The sequence below is a fragment of the Macrobrachium nipponense genome, chromosome 1, assembly GCF_015104395.2.
Source record: "Macrobrachium nipponense isolate FS-2020 chromosome 1, ASM1510439v2, whole genome shotgun sequence".
Lineage (NCBI taxonomy): Eukaryota > Metazoa > Arthropoda > Malacostraca > Decapoda > Palaemonidae > Macrobrachium > Macrobrachium nipponense.
This window is the reverse complement of record NC_087200.1, coordinates 105,532,100-105,557,078: the sequence shown is the minus strand read 5'-3', so window position 1 is coordinate 105,557,078 and position 24,979 is coordinate 105,532,100. Positions and strand designations below refer to the sequence as shown.

At 42.3% G+C, this 24,979-nt stretch overlaps 1 protein-coding gene across 1 annotated transcript in view; it reads left to right on the top strand.

The window, feature by feature from the left end:
* LOC135219519 (uncharacterized) overlaps window positions 1-24,979 on the top strand; it is a 189,724-nt gene that overhangs the window by 157,208 nt on the left and 7,537 nt on the right. Inside the window, exons 32-33 of the mRNA XM_064256349.1 lie at window positions 15,796-15,905; window positions 16,223-16,337. Of these exons, the coding sequence (XP_064112419.1) occupies window positions 15,796-15,905; window positions 16,223-16,337 (225 nt within the window). The remainder of the gene's footprint in view (window positions 1-15,795; window positions 15,906-16,222; window positions 16,338-24,979) is intronic.

The following is a 24,979-nucleotide window of genomic DNA, read 5'->3' as shown; positions in this document are numbered from 1 at the left end:
CAGGAATGGAACCCCTGCCGTTAACCGGGGCTACCTGTACCTGAATCTTTTCCTTTTGTTGGAGTTTTAAACATTGACGTACATAGCCATAATTTGTCTAAAAAATTGTATTCAGTTATCACCCATATTGCCCACATTTTCTATGCTTGTTGGCCCAATCTTACATTTTAACTAAATATAACTGATGAATGAAATGTTCACATATAGAGGATGCATGTGCAGCAGTTTCTGGTCACTACCTCAATGTACTGAAAATTTTGCTAATATGCTACTATAAATGCAGTTTTATTTTATAAGAGGTGGTTTGCAGATTATAGAATACCACTGTAAACATTGTTGCCGAAATATTTAGGTTCTCGTATGGACACTCCTTGTTCCCATATGCTGTTACGGTGCGAAATCTGTTGGGTCTTCCATTTAGTTATAATTGTTCAACTGGATGGGTAAGGGAACATACTTTTGCGCGTGCCATTTCATTCATTCACGATTCCCTTGGATGAATGACCCTAAATTGCCTGGATGGTCATCCTTGGGATTGTCCTAAACTACATTTTTTTGCAGTGGAGTAGGCTGTTTGTCTGGGCTTAACAGTATTTACTTTTTGTCCTTGGGCTTACCATCCACTGGAGATGGCTTCCCCAAGTCTTCAATTGATTTTTGGTCAATGGTTTGGCCCCTATCTTGGGTGTGGGGTTTCCAGTCAACACAAATTAGTTTTGTGCCATCTCTGGGTAGCAGTCCTCTACTGCCAGTAGATAATCCTTCAGTCAGTGTTTTACCTTAGTGCAACCTGGATGCCTTTGAAGTTGGGCCCTTTCTCCCTACTTGAGTTCAATTTCTGTGCTAAGGGTAGTTTTCAGTCTTGGATGAAGCCTGCCACATCATCTGCCCTCTCCAGACAAACTACAATTTTTCTTTAAAGATTTTTGGAGGGAGTATCTTTTGATGCACACAATTTGTTACTGGAGGTACTCTGCATTGGCTGCTACCCATTTTTCCTTGACACTATTCTCATAATTGTCTTGTGTACCTGCTGCTTCATAGTTTCATATTTGCTTGTACTATTTGGCATTTCTTGGCAGGACTGACATGTATACTGCAAGAGCGTAATCAGGGTTGTTTGCTTCACATTTTTAAGGATATGAAAGGTGCTCTAAGGGTGCCAGGGAAGTGGAACGAGAACTTGAGCTTCTCTAACATAGTTCTTTTGCTGTACCTCTCCTCTTTTGGAAAATGTATGTAGATACCAGTTTGCCAAGGGCCCTTTTTTAATTTTTTCAGTTGCCCTTGACCTAAAAAGTGTTTGCCTCCTTGCTGGCCTCGGCGTGGTGCTCCTTGGCTCTTGCCCCCTTTGCCTTTTGGCCTCTTGCTCTCGGCCTCCTGTTTGGCGCCTGCTCTTGGCCTCTCGTTTGCCTCTTGCTCTTGGGCTCTTTTTTGCCGTTTGCCTCCTTGCTCTTGGCCTCTGCGTTTGCCTCCTTGCTCTTGGCCTCGGCGTTTGCCTCCTTGCTCTTGGCCTCTGCGTTTGCCTCCTTGCTCTGTTTCCTCGCTTTTGGCCTCCTTTGCTTTCCTTGCCTCCGGCGTTTTTGCTCCTTGCTCTTGGCCTCTGCGTTTGCCTCCTTGCTCTTGGCCTCTGCGTTTGCCTCCTTGCTCTTGGCCTCTGCGTTTGCCTCCTTGCTTTCCTGGCCTCTTGGCCTGGTTTGCCTCATTGCTCTAGGCCTCGGCGTTTGCCTCCTTGCTCTAGGCCTCGGCGTTTGCCTCCTTGCTCTAGGCCTCGGCGTTTGCCTCCTTGCTCTAGGCCTCGGCGTTTGCCTCCTTGCTCTTGGCCTCGGCGTTTGCCTCCTTGCTCTAGGCCTCGGCGTTTGCCTCCTTGCTCTTAGGCCTCGGCGTTTGCCTCTTGCTAGGGCCTCGGCCGGTTGGGCCTCCTTTGCCTCCTTAGGCCTCGGCGTTTGACCCTCCTGCTTAGGCCTCGGCGTTTCCGCTCACCCCTTTGCTCTTAGGCCCTCGGCGTTTGCCTTCCTTGCTCTAGGCCTCGGCGTTTGTCCTTTCCTTGGACCTCTTTAGGCCTCGGCCGTTTGCCTCCTTGCTCTGGCCTTTTCCTGGCGGTTTGGCTTCCTTGCTCTAGGCCTCGGGCGTTGCCTCCTTCGGCCTCTTTAGGCCTCGGCGGTTGCCACCTTGCTCTAGGCCCTCGGAGGTTTGGCTTCCTTGCTGGCCTCCTTGCTCTAGGCCTCGGCGTTTGCCTCCTTGCTCTAGGCCTCGGCGTTTGCCTCCTTGCTCTAGGCCTCGGCGTTTGCCTCCTTGCTCTTGGCCTCGGCGTTTACTTTTCTAAGAACTCTGCATTGTGGCTTGTACAGATATCACATGTTGCCAATTTTATTATGGTAATCATATTAGCTTCATGGAGTCTATTGAAAGTTTTAATTTCTTGAAATGTGGTTCTTTGTTTGCATCAGATATTTTGAATATATCTTATTTCCTATATTCTGTTAAAACCTGTTTCATTAATGAAAATGAAGATACAGCATATTTTTTCCCCAACGGTGCCAGATCTGAGTTTAGGTGGGCCTATGATTTTTAAGAGGATTTAAAAGCTTATGGTCAATATCATTAAAGGATACTCTCACTCGATCACCCACTGATAAGTATGGACAGCCCAGCCCAAGTCTATAAAAGTCTTCACCAACAACCTGAGGCCAAGGAAGTAGTCTATAATTTCCTGAAAAGTGTTTTTAGAAAAAAATTATGTAGGTCCTGTAACTGATGTTTCGAAGGCTATCCAGAGAGGCAGGAAATATAGTGGAATCTCCAGTGTTTCAAAAAAGAAAAGAGAAAGTGAGTCCTGTGACTGACTTGGATGATATTGATTAAAATGTTATGCAAAGAAGGAATGAGTGGTTGTCTTTTCTAAGGGCATAATAGATCGATTGACTTATGAATTTGTTTAAAGTCCAAACACCAGAGCCAACAGGCCATTCAGCACATCTATAATTATAGAAAGAGAGAGAAGGAATAGCTAAATAAAATCGGAAATGAAAATAAAAAGTCAACAGGGAAGAAGCAAACAGTTTTCCTAGACTCCCATGGTCAAAATTGAATCCTCCCAAGGAGGATTATATCTGCGGGAAGCATTTAATGGGACTTACTTACCTGTAGATATGACAACTCTGCCTTTTCTACCTGGCCCCAGCAGAGCGATCTTGAAAAGTCAACGCACTGTAGGTATCACTCGAGGGTCTGTGCTGAATCTCTTTGACCCCAATCTGCAATGTCTTTCATTCCTTTAACTGTACCTCCATGCATATTCTTTTATTTAGCTTTCCACCCTCTCTTTAGACCTGAACTTAGGTTTACATTAATCTGTGACTGTTGAGGTCTGTGTGCTTTCCTGACTTTCCCTACAACTTGGCTGACTTGGTTGAAAGTCCCATTGATTCCTCTAGCCAATGGGATCTTGTAAAATAACTTACATGATCTTCCCCTGATAGCTGATCACTGGAACCTGCTGTGGGGAGAGTCCTTATCCAGTCTCCTTGTGCTTTTTGTTGCTTTCAGTCACATTGTCTGTGGGATGGGATACCCACCTAGCATGTGCTGGTTGTACCTGGTCAGGGCCAGAAGGAAGTAGTCTTACTCCTTTTAAGTAGTGATCAGAAGCACTAGTTACATTGGTCTGTTCCCAGTGTAATACCGAAGGGTCAGGGTTGGATTTGCCTTATGCTGGCACTAGTGACCACCTAAACAGGATAGTGGTCAGATTAGGGCCGGATTCAGCAGTGCTCTGTGTAAACTATTTCATCTTTGGATGTCATTTTCAGGGTCCTTGCCTAGAACATTCTGCATGTGCTCAGTGTGCTAATTAGGATGGTCTTTCCTAGTTGGGCTACAACCTGGTTACATATTTTAGAACTTCTTGTTTTGATCTGTTGCTGCTCTTGAATGCTGGGCTATGTCTGTGTAGTTTGTGGAAAGCATGAAACACTTTGGCTCAGTCAACAGCAGTACTATATGGATTGCCTATTACTAGGCATGGATGTTAAGGTTTCTTCTGGTCGGGGTTTCTGCAGCTTTCATCCTCGCCTTGGGAGTTAATTAGCCTAGCAACTGTTGCAAATCCTGAGAACTCAAGTCATTACTACCTTTAATTCCTGTGCCATGATACATCGATCTGCCAGAATTAGTTGCTTTGATTGACAACAGTGTTCTCATCCAGTCGACCACAATTTTATCCGTAGAGGATGTTAACTTTTTGATATGTCGCTCTTAAGGGTTTTTCACATCCTTCTCTTGGCTGTACAGTTTCCTCTGAGCTGTTCATTTTGTCAGTATGGCTTAAAAGAGAATTCCTGTGGATATCTTAAGTTGAAGCTATGAATATGCTCTACCTCGCTGGTTACTTTTCAGCTGTCATGTTGCTTTTATTGAATCCCTTGGGCTGTTTTAGGAGGATCTTGGGTGTTCTAAATATGTTGGTGACTTCTGTTCCTGTAGGTTTCACATCAGTTGTTACCCCTCAGTTGTCTGTTTCCTTACCCCAGCGCAGAATGGTTCCCCTTTTACTTCTCGCTCCACTGCTATCTTGAGTTGGAGGGTGCATCTTTGGTAACAGGGTTTGTGGTGCCTGTCTTTGTCAAAGTAGCCTTTGGTGGGGAATGTTGTCGTTGGTGGAGAACGTTGTTTTATCTAGTCTACAAGAGTTCTATCTTAAATTTGTGTTCTGGCATCCTTAAGGGAGATTACTTGCTCAGCTTTAGGGCTCTTATCAGTTTGTGCTATGGTTCTTTCATAAAGCTGTACTCTGCCAACTCAGGCCAGACACTTGATTACTGCAAAGTGCTCTGCTGTTTTTTTTTTCTATTGTATTCCACATGTAAAGTATTTTCCATCTTATGCATATATGGCTATAGTCTTTTTCATTCTTTCAGACATTTACTTTGAGGGTATTTATATTGGAGTTCACCATTTTATGTTCCTTTGTGTTAGTTGGTGAGGCATAGGGTTTGCTTCCATGGTAAACTCATTGCTGATAGGAGTGCTTAATGTGTGAAGGTCTAAATTGCAAGTAGTTTCAGTGAAGGATGCTTTTCCAAACTGTCTTTTCTATAGACTTAGAGCCAAGGCATCTTTTTCTTGGTATTTTGTTTAGTCTTCCTCTTAAATAGCAATTCAGGCCATCTTATGATGAATTATTTTGTAGCCTTGTAAAGTTTTTAAGGAAGCCCATTAATTCTAAACTTGTATAGGTGTTTTCCACAGTTAAAGGCTACATAGAGTAGTTTTCTTGACAGCACTACTGTAAAAAGTTTGGCAATAAAGCTTGCATGTAGTTCAAATCTGTACATGACTGTACAGTATACAGAATGAAAGTTTAATGAATATGCATATAAAGTTGCCAATTTTTAATTTCTGAACTTGTCACATGGTCAGATTTAAAAAAATTTTAGTTTCAACAAAACTTTGTAACAAATAGTAGCTGTTTATAACAATCTATCAGGGTTTACAGAATTTTAAAATTTTAAAACTGGCTTAGTCATGTTTCAGTTTGTATAGCACCATCCATGGTGTGGTTTCCTAATTTTTCACAATTGTGATCATATTCTTGGCTTGCAGTACTCTGCAGAAAGACTCTATTTGGGCATGTGGCTGTAGGTTTGCAATCGCTTAAGCTGTTTCTGGTCCCACTTAATGTGAAAATTCTTGTTTACTGTATATATGTACACTAATATCTTAACTTTTCAAAAATATTTTATTAGGTAGGCATCATACCTGTTGTGACCAGAGGTACTTACCATGTGTGTGACCATGTGTGTGAGAGAACATTTGGCCCTGGTTAGGCTGGGTAAACTGTTACGCAGACAGTAGCAGTTTGCAAAAGTTGGTTTACTTAAAGTAATGGTGATTGATGAAACTGGTCTTTTACCTAATGTATTCAGATTATGAATGTTAGTCATATCACATTATGAAACTGAACAGTGGAGTTATGTCTTTTGCATCCAGATGACCACATTTTATAAACATCAGTCAATTGCATTTTACTGACTACATTGATATTTGTGTTGAATAAAACAAGTTGGCAATACATTTTTGTAAATTAGCAAAGCTGGGTTAAATCTGCAGCTTTCTCTTATTTATAATTGCAGTGAATTTTTTAAAGATTATTTAATCAGTTCTAGAGATTGCTTTTGCCCACTCAAAATGTTTTGCAAGTCTTAGATTTTTTTTATTCAGCCACGTCTTAAATTCGGTGCTATTACCATCTTAGACCTACATTTTGTGAAAGATTAATAAAAATGGTGATCTCCACTGTTAATTGGAAAAATTAACAGTAATGTGCTATAGTTACAGTAACGAACATACAATTGTTATAGTAACAAACCTCGGCAAACTGCTACTCGGTATGTCCGTGCATGATGCTGTCTATGCCAGTGTTTTTCCCAGCATAGTTAGTGGTTTTTAATTACAGGAAGCTGTAAGTTGTCAGGCCATAAGTTTGGTAGACCCCGTTAAGTGTATGACAAAAAGGATTTTGACGAAGGAAAAATATATTATGGGGAGAGACCTGTGTCGCCCGGTGAAAAGGATCCTGCTGCTCACTTTTCTAGTATAAATAGGTTCTAAATATACCAGAGAAAAAAAGCTAGCATGGTATGCTGAGGTTACTACCTCGCGCGAGCACCCTAAGGGCGTCTGGTATAAAGTACAAGGCGAGTGGAAACCACTATTTACAGGTCTCCTGCCAATTAGAAGTTTCCTTTCCAAAATCCCTCTCGTGGGGGAGAACTGTCACAACGGCTACTACTTCCCCCTCGCTACTACCCGACCTGAGGGCCATCTGCAATCCTGAATTTTTTAGACATTTTGGCTTTGATTGGTGTAAGGGTGGGGAACTTAATTAGAAGGGCTGGGATCACTGGGCGACACAGGTCTCTCCCCAGAAATAGATTTTCTTTCGTCAAAATCCTTTTACTGGGTCGACCTGTGTTCGCTGGTGAAAAGTTACCAGAGAATGCCTATCCAAGCCTACTAGATACCAAGTAATCTTATAAGGAAGGAGTTAATGAAACCTGGGGTTTCATTTTAGCTTAAATTTACTCACTTAATATTTACAATGCTCATTTAAACTTACTGAATACTTATGTTAAGACTTAAACTAGGACTTAAACTATGACTTAAACTATGACTTAGAATTAGTAATAGCCTGAAGATATCATATAATTGACGGTATCCAGGTAATATCACATTTCCAGAATATGTAGAGTCCGGTCCGTAAAAACAATCCGGAACCAATTATTTTATGTACAAGATTTGGTGGCAGGATGACCCCCAGGCCCTCACAACCCAGAGGAGAGAGGTATGGTGGGGAGTAAGAGCGAAGCAGGTAGGAAGGAGAGAGTATTAGGGAGGAGAAAGGGGCAAAGAGAAGACTGATAGGATTCATTATTTGGGGGAGACTATGCTCCCTGCAGTAATTGCTGGGAATTTAAGAGCTAGATTCTTTAAATAGTGGCGCTTAAAAACTACTAGGGATTTCCAACCCGTATACTTCTTCAGGTTCTCAAAATTCATATTTTGAAAATAGAGGTAATCACCGCCCGGATATCATGGACATGTGGGATTGAATCCGGGTTGGCTTGTTTAATAAAGTAGAGTATTTGTTGTCTAATACCTTTACGAGATTGTGCCACCTTTTCCTCTAATGAAAAGAGGACCTGATGATGTTGCGAGATTGTGCCACCTTTTCCTCTAATGAAAAGAGGACCTGATGATGTTGCGAGATTGTGCCACCTTTTCCTCTAATGAAATGAGGACCTGATGATGTTGCGTAGGTTCTGGCTAAGAAGGATCTAAGGGTAGTGACAGGCCACAATGTGTCGTGTGTCAAAGGGATGACTTTCCATGGAGTCCATCTATTTTGTATGTCCTTCTTGGCCAGGAAGCTCCGGTCTGGGGATGATAGTACTTCCCCTGGCGGGAGGAAATCTATGTGGTCTGGATTTCGTGAGCTGAAAGTTCAGATATTCCGGCACCTGAGGCCATAGCCATTAAGAATAAAGTTTTTCTTAGGAGGGTTATATATGAGCAGGATTCATTTAGTGTCTGAAGCCATTTTAAGTAAATCATTAAAGAACCAAGTGACCTTTTGTGGGTGGACAGTTGGTCTTAGGCGTGCACATGCTCTCGGAATGGAGGAGAAGTATGCATCTGACAAGTTAATACTGAAGCAGACATGAAAAATTTTCTTCAAAGCGGACTTGATTGTTGTAATAGTACTGGCGGCTAGGCATTTCTCAAATAGTTCTAAAGAACGAAATTGCCAGATTTGTGGTAATTTTGTGGGCTCGTGATTCCTTTAGTAATTTGGCCAATTTTTTAACAGCCGAATTATATTGCCTGAGAGTTTAATCTTTAATCTGATTCTATAAATACAATGTTACATGGATTAATACTCGCGTCCTTTTGGGCTGCAAACTTCTTGAAGTCCATAAAGTTAGGGCTTTCAGAATTCTTGAAGCAGACACAGTTGAGTTTGTACTGTCTGTGTCAGTTCCGGGCGAGGGATCCGTTTGGGTTGGAGCTTCAGCTCTAGAAGAAACGGAAACCAGTTGCTTTTCGGCCAGTTGGGAGCCACTAATGCTACTTGTCCTGTGAAAGATCGTAGCTTGTGCAAGACCTTCATCAGAAGATAACCTGGAGGGAATAGATAAATCATCTGCCAGTTGTTCCAATCTATGGTCATTGCATCTGTGGCATAGGCTAGAGCGTCAAGGTTGGGAGCCACATAGCATGGCAAGCTTGTGGTTGGATTCTGTTGTGAATATATCTACTTGAAGATCCGGGATTTGATTGTAAATCCACTGGAATGAGTTCTTGTCCAGGGACCACTCTGATTCTAGTGGAGTAGTCCTGGAAAGTGCGTCCGCGATCACATTCTTGACTCCTGCCAGATGGGTTGCTGACAGGTGCCAATGACTCTTCGCCGCCAAAGCAAATATTGCAATCAGCACGTGATTCAACTTGCTTGACCTGGAACCTCTGTTTATGCAGTGTACCACCACTAGGCTGTCAGAGAATATCCTCACATGGCTGTTTCTGGCCGGAGTTAGTCGCTTTAAGGTTAGGAAAACTGCCATAGCTTCTAGCACATTGATATGGAACTGGCGGAACATATTTGACCCTATCCCTTGAACCTTCTTGTACTGAGAGTATCCCCCCCAGCCACTCGGTGACGCGTCTGTGTGAATTGTCAAAGACGGTGGAGGGAATTGCAGTGGTACTGTCTTGGTTAGGTTCTTGTGCTTCGTCCATGGGCGAAGCCTCTTTGCTAGGATGGGTGGAATTGCAGAGATCTTGTCTTAGAGATTTTGTCTGAGATTGATGTTGGCTCTCTTCCTCCGGACTCTATTGATATCCTTCAATCTGGCTCTTAGTAGGACTTCTGTTATTGATGCAAACTGTAGTGAACCGAGGATTCTCTCTTGGGTACGACGAGAGGCCTTTTTGTTCCTGAGGAACCGTTTTGTAGCCACAGCTATCTGCTTGGCCTTCCTGGGTGGAAGGGATAGCTTGTGTTTTATTAGGTCCCATTGGATTCCCAACCATTGAAAGTGGGAAGCCGGTTCCAGCCGTGATTTCTCCTTGTTTATCTGGAATCCCAGAAACTCCAAGAGTTCTATTACTTTGGCTGTCGACCTGCGGCATTCCTCGACACTGGCTGCCCAAATGAGCCAGTCGTCCAGGTAGGCTATCAACATTATCCCCTTGGTTCTTAGACTATAGTCTCTCCTAGCTTGGTGAATATCCTGGGCGCAATGTTGAGCCCGAACGGCATATGACTGAGTAAGCTTTGTTCCCTAGCCTGAAGCCTAGGTACGGAGAGAAGTTCCTTGCTATCGAATATGATAGTAAGCGTCTGTAAGATCTATAGAGGTGGTGACGGCCCCACGGGGAAGTAAGGTCCGCACCTGCGAGACTGTCTGCATAAGACAGTCGGCATACAGAACTTGTCGCAAAGAATGTATGAATTGAGCCTTGACAAGTCCAGAATCACTTTTTGTCTGAGTCCTTCTTTGGAACAGTGAACAGATGTCCTTGAATTTTTAGTCTCCTTACTTTCTTTATGGCCTTCTTTTGTTGGAGATCTTTGGTATGTTCTACCAGGTCCGCTGTTGGGATCTGGAAGTAGTTTATTGGTGGTGGGGGCCCTTTCTTCCATTTCCATCCCAGGCCCTTGGAGATTATACTGTGCGCCCATGGACTGAAGGTCCAATGTTCTCGAAAGAGAGAATCTCCCTCCTACCTGCGGTCTCTCACTGGTTGGCTGCAGGTTTGTACCCTCTTCCTCCTCGGAATCCTCTACCCCTTGAGCCGCTCCATAGCCGTGAGCTGCATCTGGCTCTATTGCTACCCGCATGCCTATTGTAGCTAAGAAATGATTCCCTAGCTTCATAGGCGGGGTTAAAGGCGGGGGAGGTCATGATGGCTGTGGAGGTTGAGGGTTGCTGGGCCAGCTGAGTCTGTAGCAGAACAAACTGCTGCTGTGGCTGAGCCTTCGATGTTGAGGGCTTCCCAGGACTGCCTGAACAATCATCTGAGGTCGAGAGGGCTTATAGGGATTGTACCTTCTCGGCCTCTGCCCTAGCTTGATGTCCGGGTGCTTCAAACGGAAAGTCCCCACCGGACCCGGAGGCTCTGGTTGGCTCTAGAGGCTTCCCGCAAGACATTGTCTACCGCTACCTGAGGGAACAGGTTCTCTCCCCAGATTGATGCCTTTATCAGTCTGTTGGGTTCATGTCTGATGGAAGCCTCCGCCAGGATGTATTTCCTGCAAGCTTGTCTTGCTATTCCAAAATCATATAGGTCTGACTGGAAAGTCTGTAATAGACTTTTCGTCAAGACCTGGAATACCTGTTAGTCCCTGTAGGTCGTGGCTACAAACTCCGCTGAGGTGACAGAGTTGATAGACCTTGCTAGTCTCGATCTAGCCTCAAATTCAGTCTTAATCAGGTTATCCGGAAGGTTAGGCAGCTTGTCGGAGAATAAGGTGGAGGCACAGTCAGTGTCCAGTTTACCTGCCGTAAACGTGGCCGGGGCTTCGTTCCAAAATTCTCTACTCGCAGGGAGGGGAAGGGAGGTAGCCCCTCTCGTTTAAAGCCGGGAGAGGTTTGTCCTCCGCTATGGCTCGGAGAGTTAACTCTGCCACCTTGTCGGTGCAGGGCGACGGGGGGACTATCCGGTGTCACGAACATAGTATGTGCTCTTGTGAGGCATTAACCTGATGTTAACGCACTCCCATTCAGCCATGGTGCGTGCCCAGACAGCTTGGGCTTGGTCCCTTGGGAAGATCCGTCTCCTTTGGGACCTTGTCCACTCTCACTAGTGTGTGCTCCGCTAGTCTGACGAACCTTGGGAAGGGGGACTGGAGTTCTTTCGGGAAAAGCGGAGTCTTCCAGTGGCCGGGTCCCACACCCTTCAATATTTAGTTTCGCATCTACGTATGGGGCATGCATAGCAAGCCGCCACGGATTATTTTTGTGGAAGGGTGGGAGTTTGAAAGCATCCGGCACTGCCATAGCCAGCGCAGAGATCTGGAGTGGAGAAATCCGGTCATTATTTCCTGTAAGGGTTGTATCTGTTCGGCCACCATGTCAGAAACTGACTGGCCGGAGACCTCTGATCTGGAGGAGTGTTGCAACGACTCGAACCTCTCGTCTACTGCTTCCCTAACCCTTGTCATTAGAAGGTTAGCGAGCAGTTCATGGTCTACGCCGGACTCGGTCGGATTGGGTTGGTCGGACTTTGATCTTGATCCCTTTGAAGGGAGAGAACCCTTGGCAGCAGGCGACTTGTCATAAGATGTCGACGGCCTTGGGGCCGGAGGTGACTCAGTCGCCGCTGACGTTTCCTTGGGACGAACCGACCGTGAGCTGTCCCAAGTAGTGGTGGACTTGGAGCAGCCCCAGAAAGAAGAGGTAGGAGGAGTTGGGCTAAGGAGACTACCTGCCTCACTTACCTACTCTCCCGGGGTCATGGGTTCTCTATGGATGTTGATGGCAGCCACATCCGCCATCAAATCCTCTTGGTTGTCCGTCATGGGGGTCGTCTCCGCCCGGATGGGGTTGATGATCGGAGCCGCCAGACGTGGCTGGACTTACGCAGAAGGGTACCCCTTGAACAAAAGGGTCTTCCGAGGCTAGCGTCAAAGATGTAGGGGTGACCCGTTGGCGTGTTCCTCCCATACCCGGAGACCCAGCGCTTCAGCTCCGTCTTGGCGTTCTGGCTGACCACCTCAGCAGTCTGTCGGGGAGGAAGGGGAATTAACCTTCCCGACATAGGAAACCAGTTTGTTAAACAATATTTTTACACGGTTTATTACAATTTTCATCATGTAAAAAGGGGATTAAGATGCTTACCTGCTCATTCATAAGAAGCATCACCATCTCATAACAGATGGTGCATGCCTCCGGGTACCAAACCATGTATGGAAGCTGCCCCTACTCGCCTACAAAGGGGACGGAGCAGTTCGCTTGGGAGCGGCACACCTCGTGCCCCATGGTCTCGCCGAGGGAGGCGGAGCACCCAGTCGACTGGCAGTGCACCTTCTGTTATAGTAATTATTAATGAGTATCAGCCTCAAGGAGGGCTGGAGCTGTTCTGGTGAGGGTATGCAACTTAAACTAGATAGTTAGTCTTACTCATTAATATATTCAATTCACTAACTTTTTATTTAATATCTAACTGCCTGCTCTCGATCCCGCTCCTGGGTTCAATGTAGGTCTAATACTTGAGATCCGATATCTGCCGGACTATGAGGAGGACAGACCTCAACTCTGTATGGCTGGCCGGACCGGAAGGCTACGAATGAACGTAGGCACCTACATGATCTCCAAAGAATGAGAACTGAGCTATGGCAGGTTTAATGCAAGACTCAGGTGGCGGATGTGAGGGCGAGTCACTCTCAGTCGGCACCGCAAGGGTCCGGAGCTGTTCACTGTAAGGTCCCTCAAGGCTTAGCTCACTTGAAGTCTCTTTTCTCCTTGTCATAGCCACTGGCTCTGGAACGGACCGAGGTGGCGGATCAGGGGAAGATCATTCCATATCTAACGTTGCCTACCTCTACTGAGGGGGGTGGGAGCAAGGCTCCTGCCCCAAATCCATGGTTAGAGGAGCCGGAGAAAGAGAACAGAGCGACAGAGCAATGTATGTACTACCCGAAGCGATGTCAGTCATCCGGCGAGGCCGGGGGACACTAAGCTCTGAACTCTTGAGTACCCCTCATCCCCCCCACACTCTTCCCCCTCCTTCCACTTATGTGAAACTCGAGCGGCCGTTCCTTACTAAGAGTACTAATACCACGACTTACAACGGTTTGGCTGGGCCGAGCCTAGTAGTGGGTAGGCGGCGGGGAGGGGGGTGGTCGATAGTCTGGCCACCTGCCCGATCAGAGGTGGCTACCTATTAGCGGTTGTGTAGGCTACCACTGTAGGGGTGGTAGTGTGACTGGGCCTATGGCCCGTCGTGGTTGGTACAGCAACTGGTTGGGGTGGCCCTCGATCGAGAGGCATAGCCTACTACGAAGGGTTAAACCGAAGGAGGCTAGGCCAAGACGAATGTTAACCAGACCTTTTATGGTACAGTAGTACAGTATTGCATAATGACAATAGTGGGTATACATACATACTTAGTAACGAGGCACTATGGAAGAGTTGCAAGGGGTTTTTATATAATATTTTTTGGGAAAATAACAAATATGGATCTAACTGACTAACCGAGATCGCTAGAGACACGGAACTTCAGGTTAAATCTCTAGGATATCATTATGCGGACAGTAGCCCTCAACTAAACTTACCAAACTCTAATTTATTAGATTCAGACTGGCCAGGAGGATAGATCCCATAATATGAAAGAGAGGGGGGGGCTCTTATGATATCTCCTCTGAAGAGCTTTAACTGTCAGGGAAAGAGGCAAAAGGGTAATGGTTAAGGACAGTTAGCCTACTTTATTAATTTACTTGGGCTGAACTAATGTGTGGCAACTCTTCCACCTCTTCAGTAAATTAATGTATAGAAATATTTGCATCTATTTGTTTTGTAAATAATAATTCATGCAAAATTACGTTGGGAAGAGTTTCTCTCTCTCTCTCTCTCTCTCTCTCTCTCTCTCTCTCTCTCTCTCTCTCTCTCTCTCTCTCTCTCTCTGTCTCTCTCTCTCCTCTTCTCTCTACTCTCTCTCTCTCTACTCTCTCTCTCTCTCTTCTCTCTCTCAATCTCTCTCTCTCTCTCTCTCTCTCTCTCTCTCTCTCTCTCCTACTAAGTAATACTGCTCATAGCCTATCAAACATGATATATAATGTTGAGTTGACTCGGACGTGCTCATGAGCTTGGGGGGGGTAGCCGGGTAACATAGTTTGAACGCCCTCTGTCTAGCCCCCAGGCTTACCCCAGAGTATGTCATGAGCGCGTTCGGTACCTCTACGACTTAATTTCTAATAATAATAACAGGTGAACACATGAATTAGGTACCTTTAATGGAATATCATCTGATTTATTCCTATTTCGGCTAGGACGTGCGTACCTAATTCCCACGCGTTCTTGCTCATGCTTTCAAAATGGCGGGGGGACGCAGACTTCCCCGCAACACTTTTTACGGGGCCAAAGGCTAATTTAGGAAGTCCCGCAACCTTATAAATTACGAAAAACGGAAATTGGGGTACTTAACTTTGGTGCAGGAGTCCTCTCTGAAGAAGCCATCACGAAATAAGCACAATGCACGATTAACCATGAGCAAGAAAAAATGAGTCTTAGGTTCACCATTTCTAAAACAGGATTGAAGATGGCGCTCGGGTCGGGTAGTAGCAGTAGTAGCGAGGGGGAAGTAGTAGCCATTGCGACGGCTCTCCCCATGAGAGGGATTTTGGAAAGGAAACCTCTAATTGGCAGGAGACCTGTGAATAGTGGCTTCCACTCGCCTTGTACTTGATACCTGACGCCCTTAGGGTGTTCACGCAAGGTTAGTAACTTCAGCATACTATGCTAGCTTTTTTCTCTGGTATATTTAGAACCTATTTATACTAGAAGTTTGAGCCGCAGGATCCTTTTCACCGGCGAACACAGGTAGACCCAGAAATTGCAATTAGGCTACCAAATGATTGCATTTTGGCCTAGTAGTTGAACCCCAACTTATTGTAATGTGACAGGCATAATAAAACTAGCCTTGTGTGTTCTATAGAAAATTAACTTGCCTTGGAGCCATGATGTACTGCATGTATACAAATGCAAAACCCATCAAAAAAAAGTTAGAATGGACCTAGATGGATTTTAAATAGATTGCGAGCTCTATGCGAGCTACTGCGACTTAATTAGCTCTGTCTGGTGGGAAAGGGGTTAAGTGTCATGGATTCTTGAAACAAACTTATAAGATTGCATATAGACTCCCAAGCAAACATTAAGTACCAAGCCACCCCCCCCCTTTTATTTTTTTTTATGAAAATGCACACTATAGCGAATTTGAGTTTCGAAGCAGAGGTGTAAATCACTTAAATTGTAAACTTGGAACTAATCGCACTCTTGCTATTTCTACTTAAAACCGGTAAAATAGGGTCGGTTACGTTAATGTACTGTTTTGGAACATTTGCATATTAAACTTGCTTGGGTCTGTTTGGTTTTGACTGCTTATAGGTGTAATTTTATTGAAAGCTTCTTGGTTATAAAGGCACCTAAAAATTTGTTGGCTGACATATCTTGGAATTAATGTTATTTGAAATTTTATTTTTTCCAATCTGAGCAAATCAAATCAATCACTCAGGATCATTGGGAGGAGTTCCAGTATCAAACTTGGTAGCCCTTTCAAGAACTGATGTTTTGGCGAGAGACTTTAGATTTACTGCCCCTATCACGGTCCTTGGTGATTTGCAGGTAAGAGATGGAAAGAATTGTGAAAGTTTTAGCGTATGAAGGGTTATGGAAAAGAAAATTTTTTTTTGTCAGAGTGGAATTTTTAACTACTGTATACTTTACAGTTTATTTGAACAGGTGGAAAACTGTAGCTTAAACTGAAATGAAATAAGTGAGATTAGGACATTGCTATACATTGTATGGTTTCATTAGCTAAAAATAAACAGGGTGAGGACTTTGTAAAATAACTGTTCTTTAAGGCAGGTTGATTAAAGGGGAATACCAGGTAGGATTAGATTATACGGCTGCCTTTAAAGTTTCCTTTCTGGGTATTTCAGGTAACTGGCCTTGTAGATGGAGTGGATTTAGAGGACTTCATACGAAATCGAATAACCTTGAACTCTTCCCAGACTATGTTTACTTCCTGTACTTTTGAGAACATTAGGGTAGAAGGTAAGTTGAAAGATAATGATTTCTGGCCAGTTTATTCCTGATCTTACTATCTTATACTATAGGATAGAACTTTTGCTATGTGAGTAGGGTTGCCACCTTGAGCTCAGAAAAATACAGAACATATACCGAGAGTTGTATAAGGAGGAAAAGTTATGGCGAATGAAGCAAGTCTTATCAGCTGGGTTTTGGGTGGTACTGTGAGCTCCCAAGAAAATTTTTGAAATGTGTCCTATTTCTGGAGCATTCTAAGCCTATGTGCAGCTAACATGAGGGTGAGGAAGACATGTTTCATATTTGATGAGAACTAGAAGCTTGCTTCTGAGGTTGTCAATTATCACTGAAGTGACAACTGACAAGTCTATAGAAATTCAAAACAAAATTACATTCTGACACAATGAAAAAATATATTATATACCTTCAAGTTTATTTTATTCTTTCAGTAATATAGAAAAGAAAATAAAAGATTCATTCCCACTGCTGAACTAAAATACAAATAGCCATTTAAAAGTAACATCATAAAAATTTTCAGTGAATCAAGGAAATACACCAAGCATGTTGGTCATTCCCAGGATTCCTACTTTTTCCATGAATATTTTGTTGCTCCTTGCTGCAGCAAGAAGCCTTTTATCCTGCTCAATGGCTGTGAGAAAGTCAGCACAACTCTGTTCGAAATTAAGAGTTACAAGGAGTTCGGATTTAATGAGCTCAATGGAGCACCTATTCCTGGTGTCTGTCCACTTTTTTTGCATAATTAAGAATATCCTTTCAACATAACCCGTTGAAGCTGACACACTCAGTATGTAAGAAAGGACACACCGCATGTTAGGGAGGGGAGTCTGGTCAGAGGTTTGGAAGACAGCCATCCACCTGGCAGCTGTGCCTTTGGACTTCTAGTCTTCTCCCTCCTTTAGCCTTTCCACAATTACATTGACTGTCAACATTGATGAGCTGTATGATGAATTAATAATGAGTCTGCTGATCAACTAGAGTTTCTCAACTAGTTTCTCCATGTCAGAAAAGTGCATCTCAGTTTTGAGTAAGAGAGGATGGAGGAAGGACAGCCAATTTTCCTCTGAAAAGTCAAACCACTTATCTACATATGTGATGGCAGTACCAAGGAATGCTTGAAAATCGGTGTTTGCAGTGTTTGCTTCTGATGAAGAAAGCTGCTGCAGCTTTACTTTTGTCAGGTAGCCATAGAAACTATCCTTTTTTTCTTTGCATGAGCTTGTTCCTGAAAGCCTTCATAATGGGGCAGAGGTCAATGACAGTTTAATTTTTTTCAAGTTTCTTGACTACTTCTTCAAAGATGGACAATATGTTGTTACAGAAAAGGTATACTTAATGACATCTGCTTCTTGTTCCTTCACCTCCTCTGCATCCTATTGACAGCCAAATACAGAACAAATGGCGTTCTGTATTGGTTCAGTACTGTACTAAAAATTTAGTATAGTGGTACCTCGAGATACGAAAGGCTCAACTTACGAAAAACTCGAGATACGAAAGCCAATGCAAAAAATTTAACGGCTCTACATACGAAAAGTTTTCAAGATAAGAAAGGTTTCTGAAAGTCAGAGATTTGCCCGGATAACAATTTTGAAACTCGCGCCGCCATTTTAGTACTAGTAGACTCGCCACCATCCTCCTGCTCTCCCATTGGTTCCTGATGCTAGTCACCACCATGAAATCCTTCTCTTATATTGGACAGCATCCCTCCCATCATGCATCTTATACGTATACATGGTGGCGTACCTATCTCGGCCTCTTCGTACCAACATCTTTATCGTACACACACGGCATTCGTTCGGTCCAACGATTTCGTTTAGTAACGTAAATTAGTTAGTGATTTCATTGCAGTACTATTATAGTGTTGTGCGAAAACTTTGTGAAACTTGTACGTAAATTACGTACAAGATAACTTGGTCATGGGTCCCAAGAAAGTTTAACTTCACGGAAAGAAGCGCATGCTCTCTCTAGAGACAAAGATGGAGATAATCATGAAGTACGAAGCTGGTATGCTATTGAGTGTGATCGCAAAGGAATACAGCCGTAATCAGTCTACAATAGGCACCATCATTAAACGGAAGGATGCCATCAAAGCAGCTACACCGTTGAAGGGCATCACTATTTTGTCCAGCAAGAGGACCCATGTGCACGACGAGATGGAATGGCTGCTCCTCATCTGGATAAAAGAAAGAAATCTCTGGCAATACTGTAACTGAGACAGCAATCGCCCACAAGGCCAGCGCTATTTTCAGCGATTTGATTGCGCAGGCGGAAGACGACTGAGGGGAAGGGACTTAAACGCCAACCCCAGAGTTCAAGGCTTCGCATGGCTGGTTCGAGAAATTCCATAACGGACTGGCATCCATTCAGTGGTGCGTCATGGGGAGGCTACCAGCTTGGACACGAAAGCGGCCGAAGCATTTAAGAAAACTTACAATGAGATGATGACCAAGGAAGGCTACAGTTCTCAGCAGGTTTTCAACTGTGTTGAGACTGGCTTTTTTTGGAAAAAAATGCCTCGTCGGACGTACATCACGGAGGAAGAGAAGCGGCTACCTGGGTATAAGCCTATGAAAGACAGGCTTACGCTCGCACTTTGTTCAAACACCAGTGGGGATTGCAAGGTGAAGCCCCTATTGGTGTATCATTCAGAGACTCCTAGAGCCTTCAAGGCCCACAAAGTGCTGAAGGAGAAGCTTCCAGTGATGTGGAGGGCTAATGCAAAAGCCTGGGTAACGAGGCTTTTGTTCACGGAGTGGGTAAATCTGTGTTTCAGCCCGACAGTGAAGAAATTTTTGGAAGAGAAGTGCCTCCCCCTGAAATGTCTGCTGGTGTTGGACAATGCCCCTCCCCACCCTCCTGGCCTCAAGGAAGATATCCTAGCGGAGTATTCCTTCGTTAAGATTCTTTTTCTTCCGCCCAACACCACCCCTCTCCTCCAACCCATGGACCAGCAAGTGATAGCGAACTTTAAGAAGCTGTACACGAAACATCTTTTTAAGAGATGTTTCGACATCACCGATACCACAAACCTCACTTTGCGTCAATTTTGGAAGGAGCATTTCGACATCGTCATTTGTATCAGACTCATCGACCAAGCTTGGCAGGAGGTTTTGAGGCGAACCTTGAATTCCTCGTGGAGGAAACTCTGGCCTGATGCCGTATCCGCCTGAGACTTCGAGGGATTAGACTTGGGCGAAGCTGGTGCTGCAGAGTCCGAAACAGTTGGCGATCCCGAAACCCTTTTGGAACCAGATCTTGACGAGATTGTTGCACTCGACAAGTCCATGGGGCTGGTCGTCGACTAAGACGACATAAACTACCTTTTCGAGGAGCACCAAGAGGAGCTTACGACGGATGACCTGAAGGAGTCGAGGCCATGCAACATAACGTTCAAGAGGAGTTCTCTAGCAGCGGCGAGGAGGAGGACGACGACGACCCTATGACAACGGCAGAAATTAAGGATGTTCTAGCCGCTTTTCATAAAGAGCAATAGTTTATCGAAAAAAACTCCCCGAAAAGGCTCGCACAGGTCGTATGCTTGGGCAGTTCGATAAAGCTTGCTAGAGTCTTTTCAGGAAAATTGTGAAAAGTAGGCAGAAGTAATCTTCCTTGGATAGTTATTTTTTAAAGAGGCCTTCAGCATTAGCATGAGTAAGCAAAAAGGAAGAACCAAGTGATAAGAAACAAAGTTAAAAGCAAAAAGGAAGAACAAAGTGATAAACAGAACGTAGAAAGTGGTGATGAAGTTGAAATTTTTTTTAGTGTTTTATAAAGTTAAGTGTTAGTTTTTTGTTAATGTGTTTCGTGAATTTTAGTTTTATAGTTTTCCTTAAATTTTTTTTTTCGTTAAGTGTACGTACTTACGTTATCTGCCTTTTGTCCTCCTCCTCTGCCGCCACTTTCGGAGATAGCCTCACTCAAAAGGTAAGCTTCCACATTTTATGTACAGTATATTTCTTGTTACCATGTACACTAATATACTTTAAGTTATATTTTGCATTTTAAAAATTAATTTAGGTATTGAATGGTCCAAATTGTTGTAGTATTTCATTGTTTATAGGTCAATTTAGCTTTATTATGAAATTTACTGGGGTGTTTTTGGAGGGCTTGGAATGGATTAGCATTTTACATGTAAAATGTGGTCCAAGATACGAAAACCTCATGATACGAAAGGCGCCTCGGAATGGATTAATTTTGTATCTCGAGGTACTACTGTAGTGGCATCTGGCTTTAAGGGGGCCGGCCGGAACCCCTATCTATGGGGGTATAGGGCGAAAAATGCAATCATGAAAAAATTCATGGAGGTTCATATGGCAATTGAGAATACGTATACAAAATATTTCTTCAAAATTCCTCTTACTTTCGTAGTTGCAGGGTAATTAGTTAACGTAACTCAATAAGCCTAAAACATTGATCCGTACAAGAAAATGCAATATTTCTTAGATTATCGTAAATTTTGATAATTATTGTCAAAAATTGGGAGAAATGGCATCTGTACACATTCCCAGAGTCGAGAAGGGAGACTTCACTTCAATCAGGTACCAAGTCCAACCATCAGTGCGAACACAAACTTCAAGTAGTCTACACGTTCGATTTCACCTCTGACGTTCGCTTGCTTTTACGTATGTTTATGTATGTTTCGGCAAGAATTTTATCATGCCAATGAGGAAAAGACAAGGAAAACATCTCGCTAACATACAGACGAAGAAAAATCGCTCTAGTATTACAGAAAATCATAATATACGCATAGTTAGTGAAGAGAGAGGGGAGGGTTGCGTAGGAAGGGTTGCATAGTAACGCCCCATCTTCCCTGACAGCACACGTCACACTGTGCCCAAGGCTACGATCTTTGAGCAGAGAGATCTTCATTTATGATAAATAGCATAGTTTTGGTGTTTTAATACCCAAAATGGAATATGAAATTCAAATAATCATGATTTATTAAATTGTCTTTGTAAAAAGAGTACACCTTCGAGTTTCACTTCTGACATTCTCTTGCATTTACGTTTATCTTTGTTTCGGCAAGAATTTCATCGTGCCAAAGAGGAAATACAAGGAAAACATCTCGCTAACATACAGAAGAAGAAAATTCGCTGTAATAAGCCGAGTTAGTAAAGGGGGGGAGAGAGTTGCATAGGAAGGAGTGCCCCATCTTGCCTCAAGCAGTGCCCCAGGCTACGATATATGAGCAAAGGGATCATCATTTGATTAAATTATGATAGATAAAATAGTTTTGGTTTATTAATACACAAAAAAAGAAATATATTTTATAATAATCATTATTAACATAGTCTTTATAGAAATGCAAAGGAAAACTTTGAACGCACGTATCTCAAAACTACTTATTGACCTTCAAAATCTATCTTCTCACTTAGTTTTAAAGCTATAACATTGGAATTTGGTATATAACTCAGAGACATTATAGAACAATCAAATGGAGCCCTTTTTTCCAATTTTTGTGGATTTTTTTTTTCTCCTGATTTTTAGGGTTTATTTTTTTACCATATTGAAAAATTCATATCTAGCAAAAAAATTACTTTTATAGAAAAAAAAACTCCTCATTCGATTGGAGGTCTACATCAGGTCTATATATGCTAGTAATCCTAGATCTTCATATTAAATATCAAGGGAGGAGATAGAATTTGAAAAATGGTTAATTTCGGGATAAATTGCCCTGGCGTTACAAAACTGAAGGTCAGAGGCGAAAATCATATGCGGTTTGGAGATGCCCCAAGTCACCTTATTAAGTGGTATGAATATCAAAGTCCTCTCCTTAAAAAATGGCATTAGCCGGCCAGCCTCCTTAAAACAAGGACAGCTTTTGCGTTCTTTACTGTACCTACTCTATTCTCAGACTGTGTACTGTGAATTCTAATACTATTAGATATTTCATGCCTGCTATAATTTTCAACCTTGAAACCTTAAAATGCTAGGCCAGTGTAACATTCAAAACCAATCTAGTTCCAATGAAGAAGTCCTTTCCTGTTAACTACAATTAATGGAAAATTACAAATTAAAAACCTGTTCTAAATGTTTAATCTCTATATCACAGCAGTGTATTAGATCTACAGAAATGCAGATAAAAAAATTGAAAACAAAATAAAATAAAGTACTATATACAACTTGGGTATGAAAAAAAAAGTTGGATACCACCTGTGTCACACTAGTGACTATTTAAATCTTTTTTATTAACACCACTCCTAAAGCTCTGGCTATGTACTTTTAAAACATGAGAAGTTGAAAAATAGTTTGTAATGACTATACTAGTCATTACTTTAATAACGGTACATAGAATATTTTTGTTCATACGCAGAACAAAGTTTTGGTCTTAACAGTAGAATAAATCTTCTGGTGCTAGCTGGAAACTGGTTAGAAAAAAAAAATTGTAAATACTATGTACACGGAATCTGTGGCATCTGACATCCGATACAGTTGGTGGAAGCAAGTCGGAGACCGCGCTCGAATCCTGTGACGTACCAGTCTTTCTTAGACTGCCATTAGAGAGAGGAAGTTTGCTTTGCTCTCCTCCTCCCAAGCCGGTTTTTTCTTACCAAAGCCCATCTTCACGCTGTTGCTGCCGCCACAGATGCAACTTTCAGTAGAAGTGCTTCCAGGGCTAGTCCTACTGCTTTTGTCATCAACTGTTTATGTATAATGCTGCTTTCTCTCATGATGGGGTATATTGCCTCTTAAGGGGGAGGGGGGGGGGAGCTTCATATTGTTCCTTTGTAAGCAAGTTTGCAATTTGATATACTTTGTTAAATATTGAAACATTTAGGATATTTTAATGTTTTACTTTGTTATACTATTTACTGACTTGCTGTTTAGTTGGCTTTAGTGTGGAGTTTGTTTTTTCTCCCTTTTATTATTTTGTTTCATCAAGACAAGTTCTGGGTACGCAGTAATATTTTAGTCTCAAATTTGTGTGGTTCGGGACATAAACACAACTGGGTCATGGTGCACACAAATTTGTGTGAGGACTAGTCTTAACATAGTGCTCCTCCATTTCTCCACTTCCCAGCATGAATTTGATGGTAGTTCTGTTTGCATTGTCCTGACTACTACTTGCTCAGGACCAGACTGAATTTTCAGTCTAGTCTTTGCTGTTATTGGGAGGGGTGTGCGAGTTGTACAGTTCACTCACTTTCCTTATCCCTTACATATAAATTATTTTGCTACTCAGACAGGCTGGATTTCTGTTTTAGGGACTTGCGATAGAGATTTTTACTGGATTTTCAGATGCATGAATGAATAGAGCATGGTTTATATGACAATTTCTAGTTGTCCTGTGTTTAGTTTGACAAATACAGAGGTAACAAATTCCCTTGTATGTAAATTACAATCTTTATTATGAATGCAGTGAACCCATGTAGTTCAGTTGAATCTGAGAATTTTGAAATTTTGAATGAATTTGAATGGTCATCAGAGTTTATATTTTACCTAATGAGATTGCTTGAGATATAATTGGACTGCCACAAAATTATGCTAAATGTTAAAAGGCCATTCTTGCTTTAAAATTACATAATGATGTTCCAAGAGGGATAGTCACAAAAGTCAAAGGAAATTTCTCTTATCAGTAACATAAGAACTGCAAATTGTGTAAGTATGCAAGAACAAAGGGGAGAGAATAGGGATCTGAATTTTGTCTTCAAAATAAACCTGTAGGTTTTCTTAAGTGATTTATTAAAGAGCGAATGAAACTACCATTATTTTGCGAGTCATATTTAATAAGGCCATTTATTATTGGTTTCTCATTTGCATATAAACTTTATAGATGGACGCAGTGAGATGAAAAAGTGTATGGGTGTACACTGTTTAAATCACACACCAGGCAAATATTAACATGCCTTGGCCAAGGGGTATCAGGAGGAAGAATACCACATAATACATAGTTCAGTCAAATTACTCCGTAATCAAATTCTTAAGTTAGGGAATGAGTAGAGGCCAGTCAAAAGTATGTTGAAATTTCCTGTTTAAAAAAAAAAAACTTCATCATGCAGCCTAATGAGGAGAATTAAGACATTGGAGTATAAGAAGCTTAATTAGGAATTCTGAGTAAGAGTACTGTACTTCATTAGTTAACTCTGTTCCTTGTAAAAGATGTTCCAGTCTTCATATAGAAGAATCAGTTTATGTATACCAAGCTAAACATAGATAATTTAGAAATATATTAAAACTGATCTTTTAGTGTCTGAAAATAATTGTACTTGCTGTTAACTGGAATAAATTTTAAATGTTGTATAAAGGAAAGCCTCGAAAAACTAATACATAGTTGAATCTGATGTTATTAAAGTAAACCTTAGTATGAATGAGTGGTGGTGGTTACAAAATACAGGCTAGTCACTCTCGGTCAAAATTTGTAATGGTAAGACTAAATGTCCAGTTTAGTGTGAATTAAGTAATTTGTCATTGATTTTTTTTATTTTTATTTTCCTTTGTATTTTGTGACGGAGTGGAATTTTTAAAGATTAAAGGATGCCTTGAGTTTATTAGGAAGATTAAATATTTGAACAGTCATACACAATGACAACCTGCCATCTTGTAATCTAGACTGTTATGTATTAACGTTAAACCATCAAGTACCTTGTCTGAAGCTTCCATAAACAAGAATGGAAATAAATTTTGCAACTGAT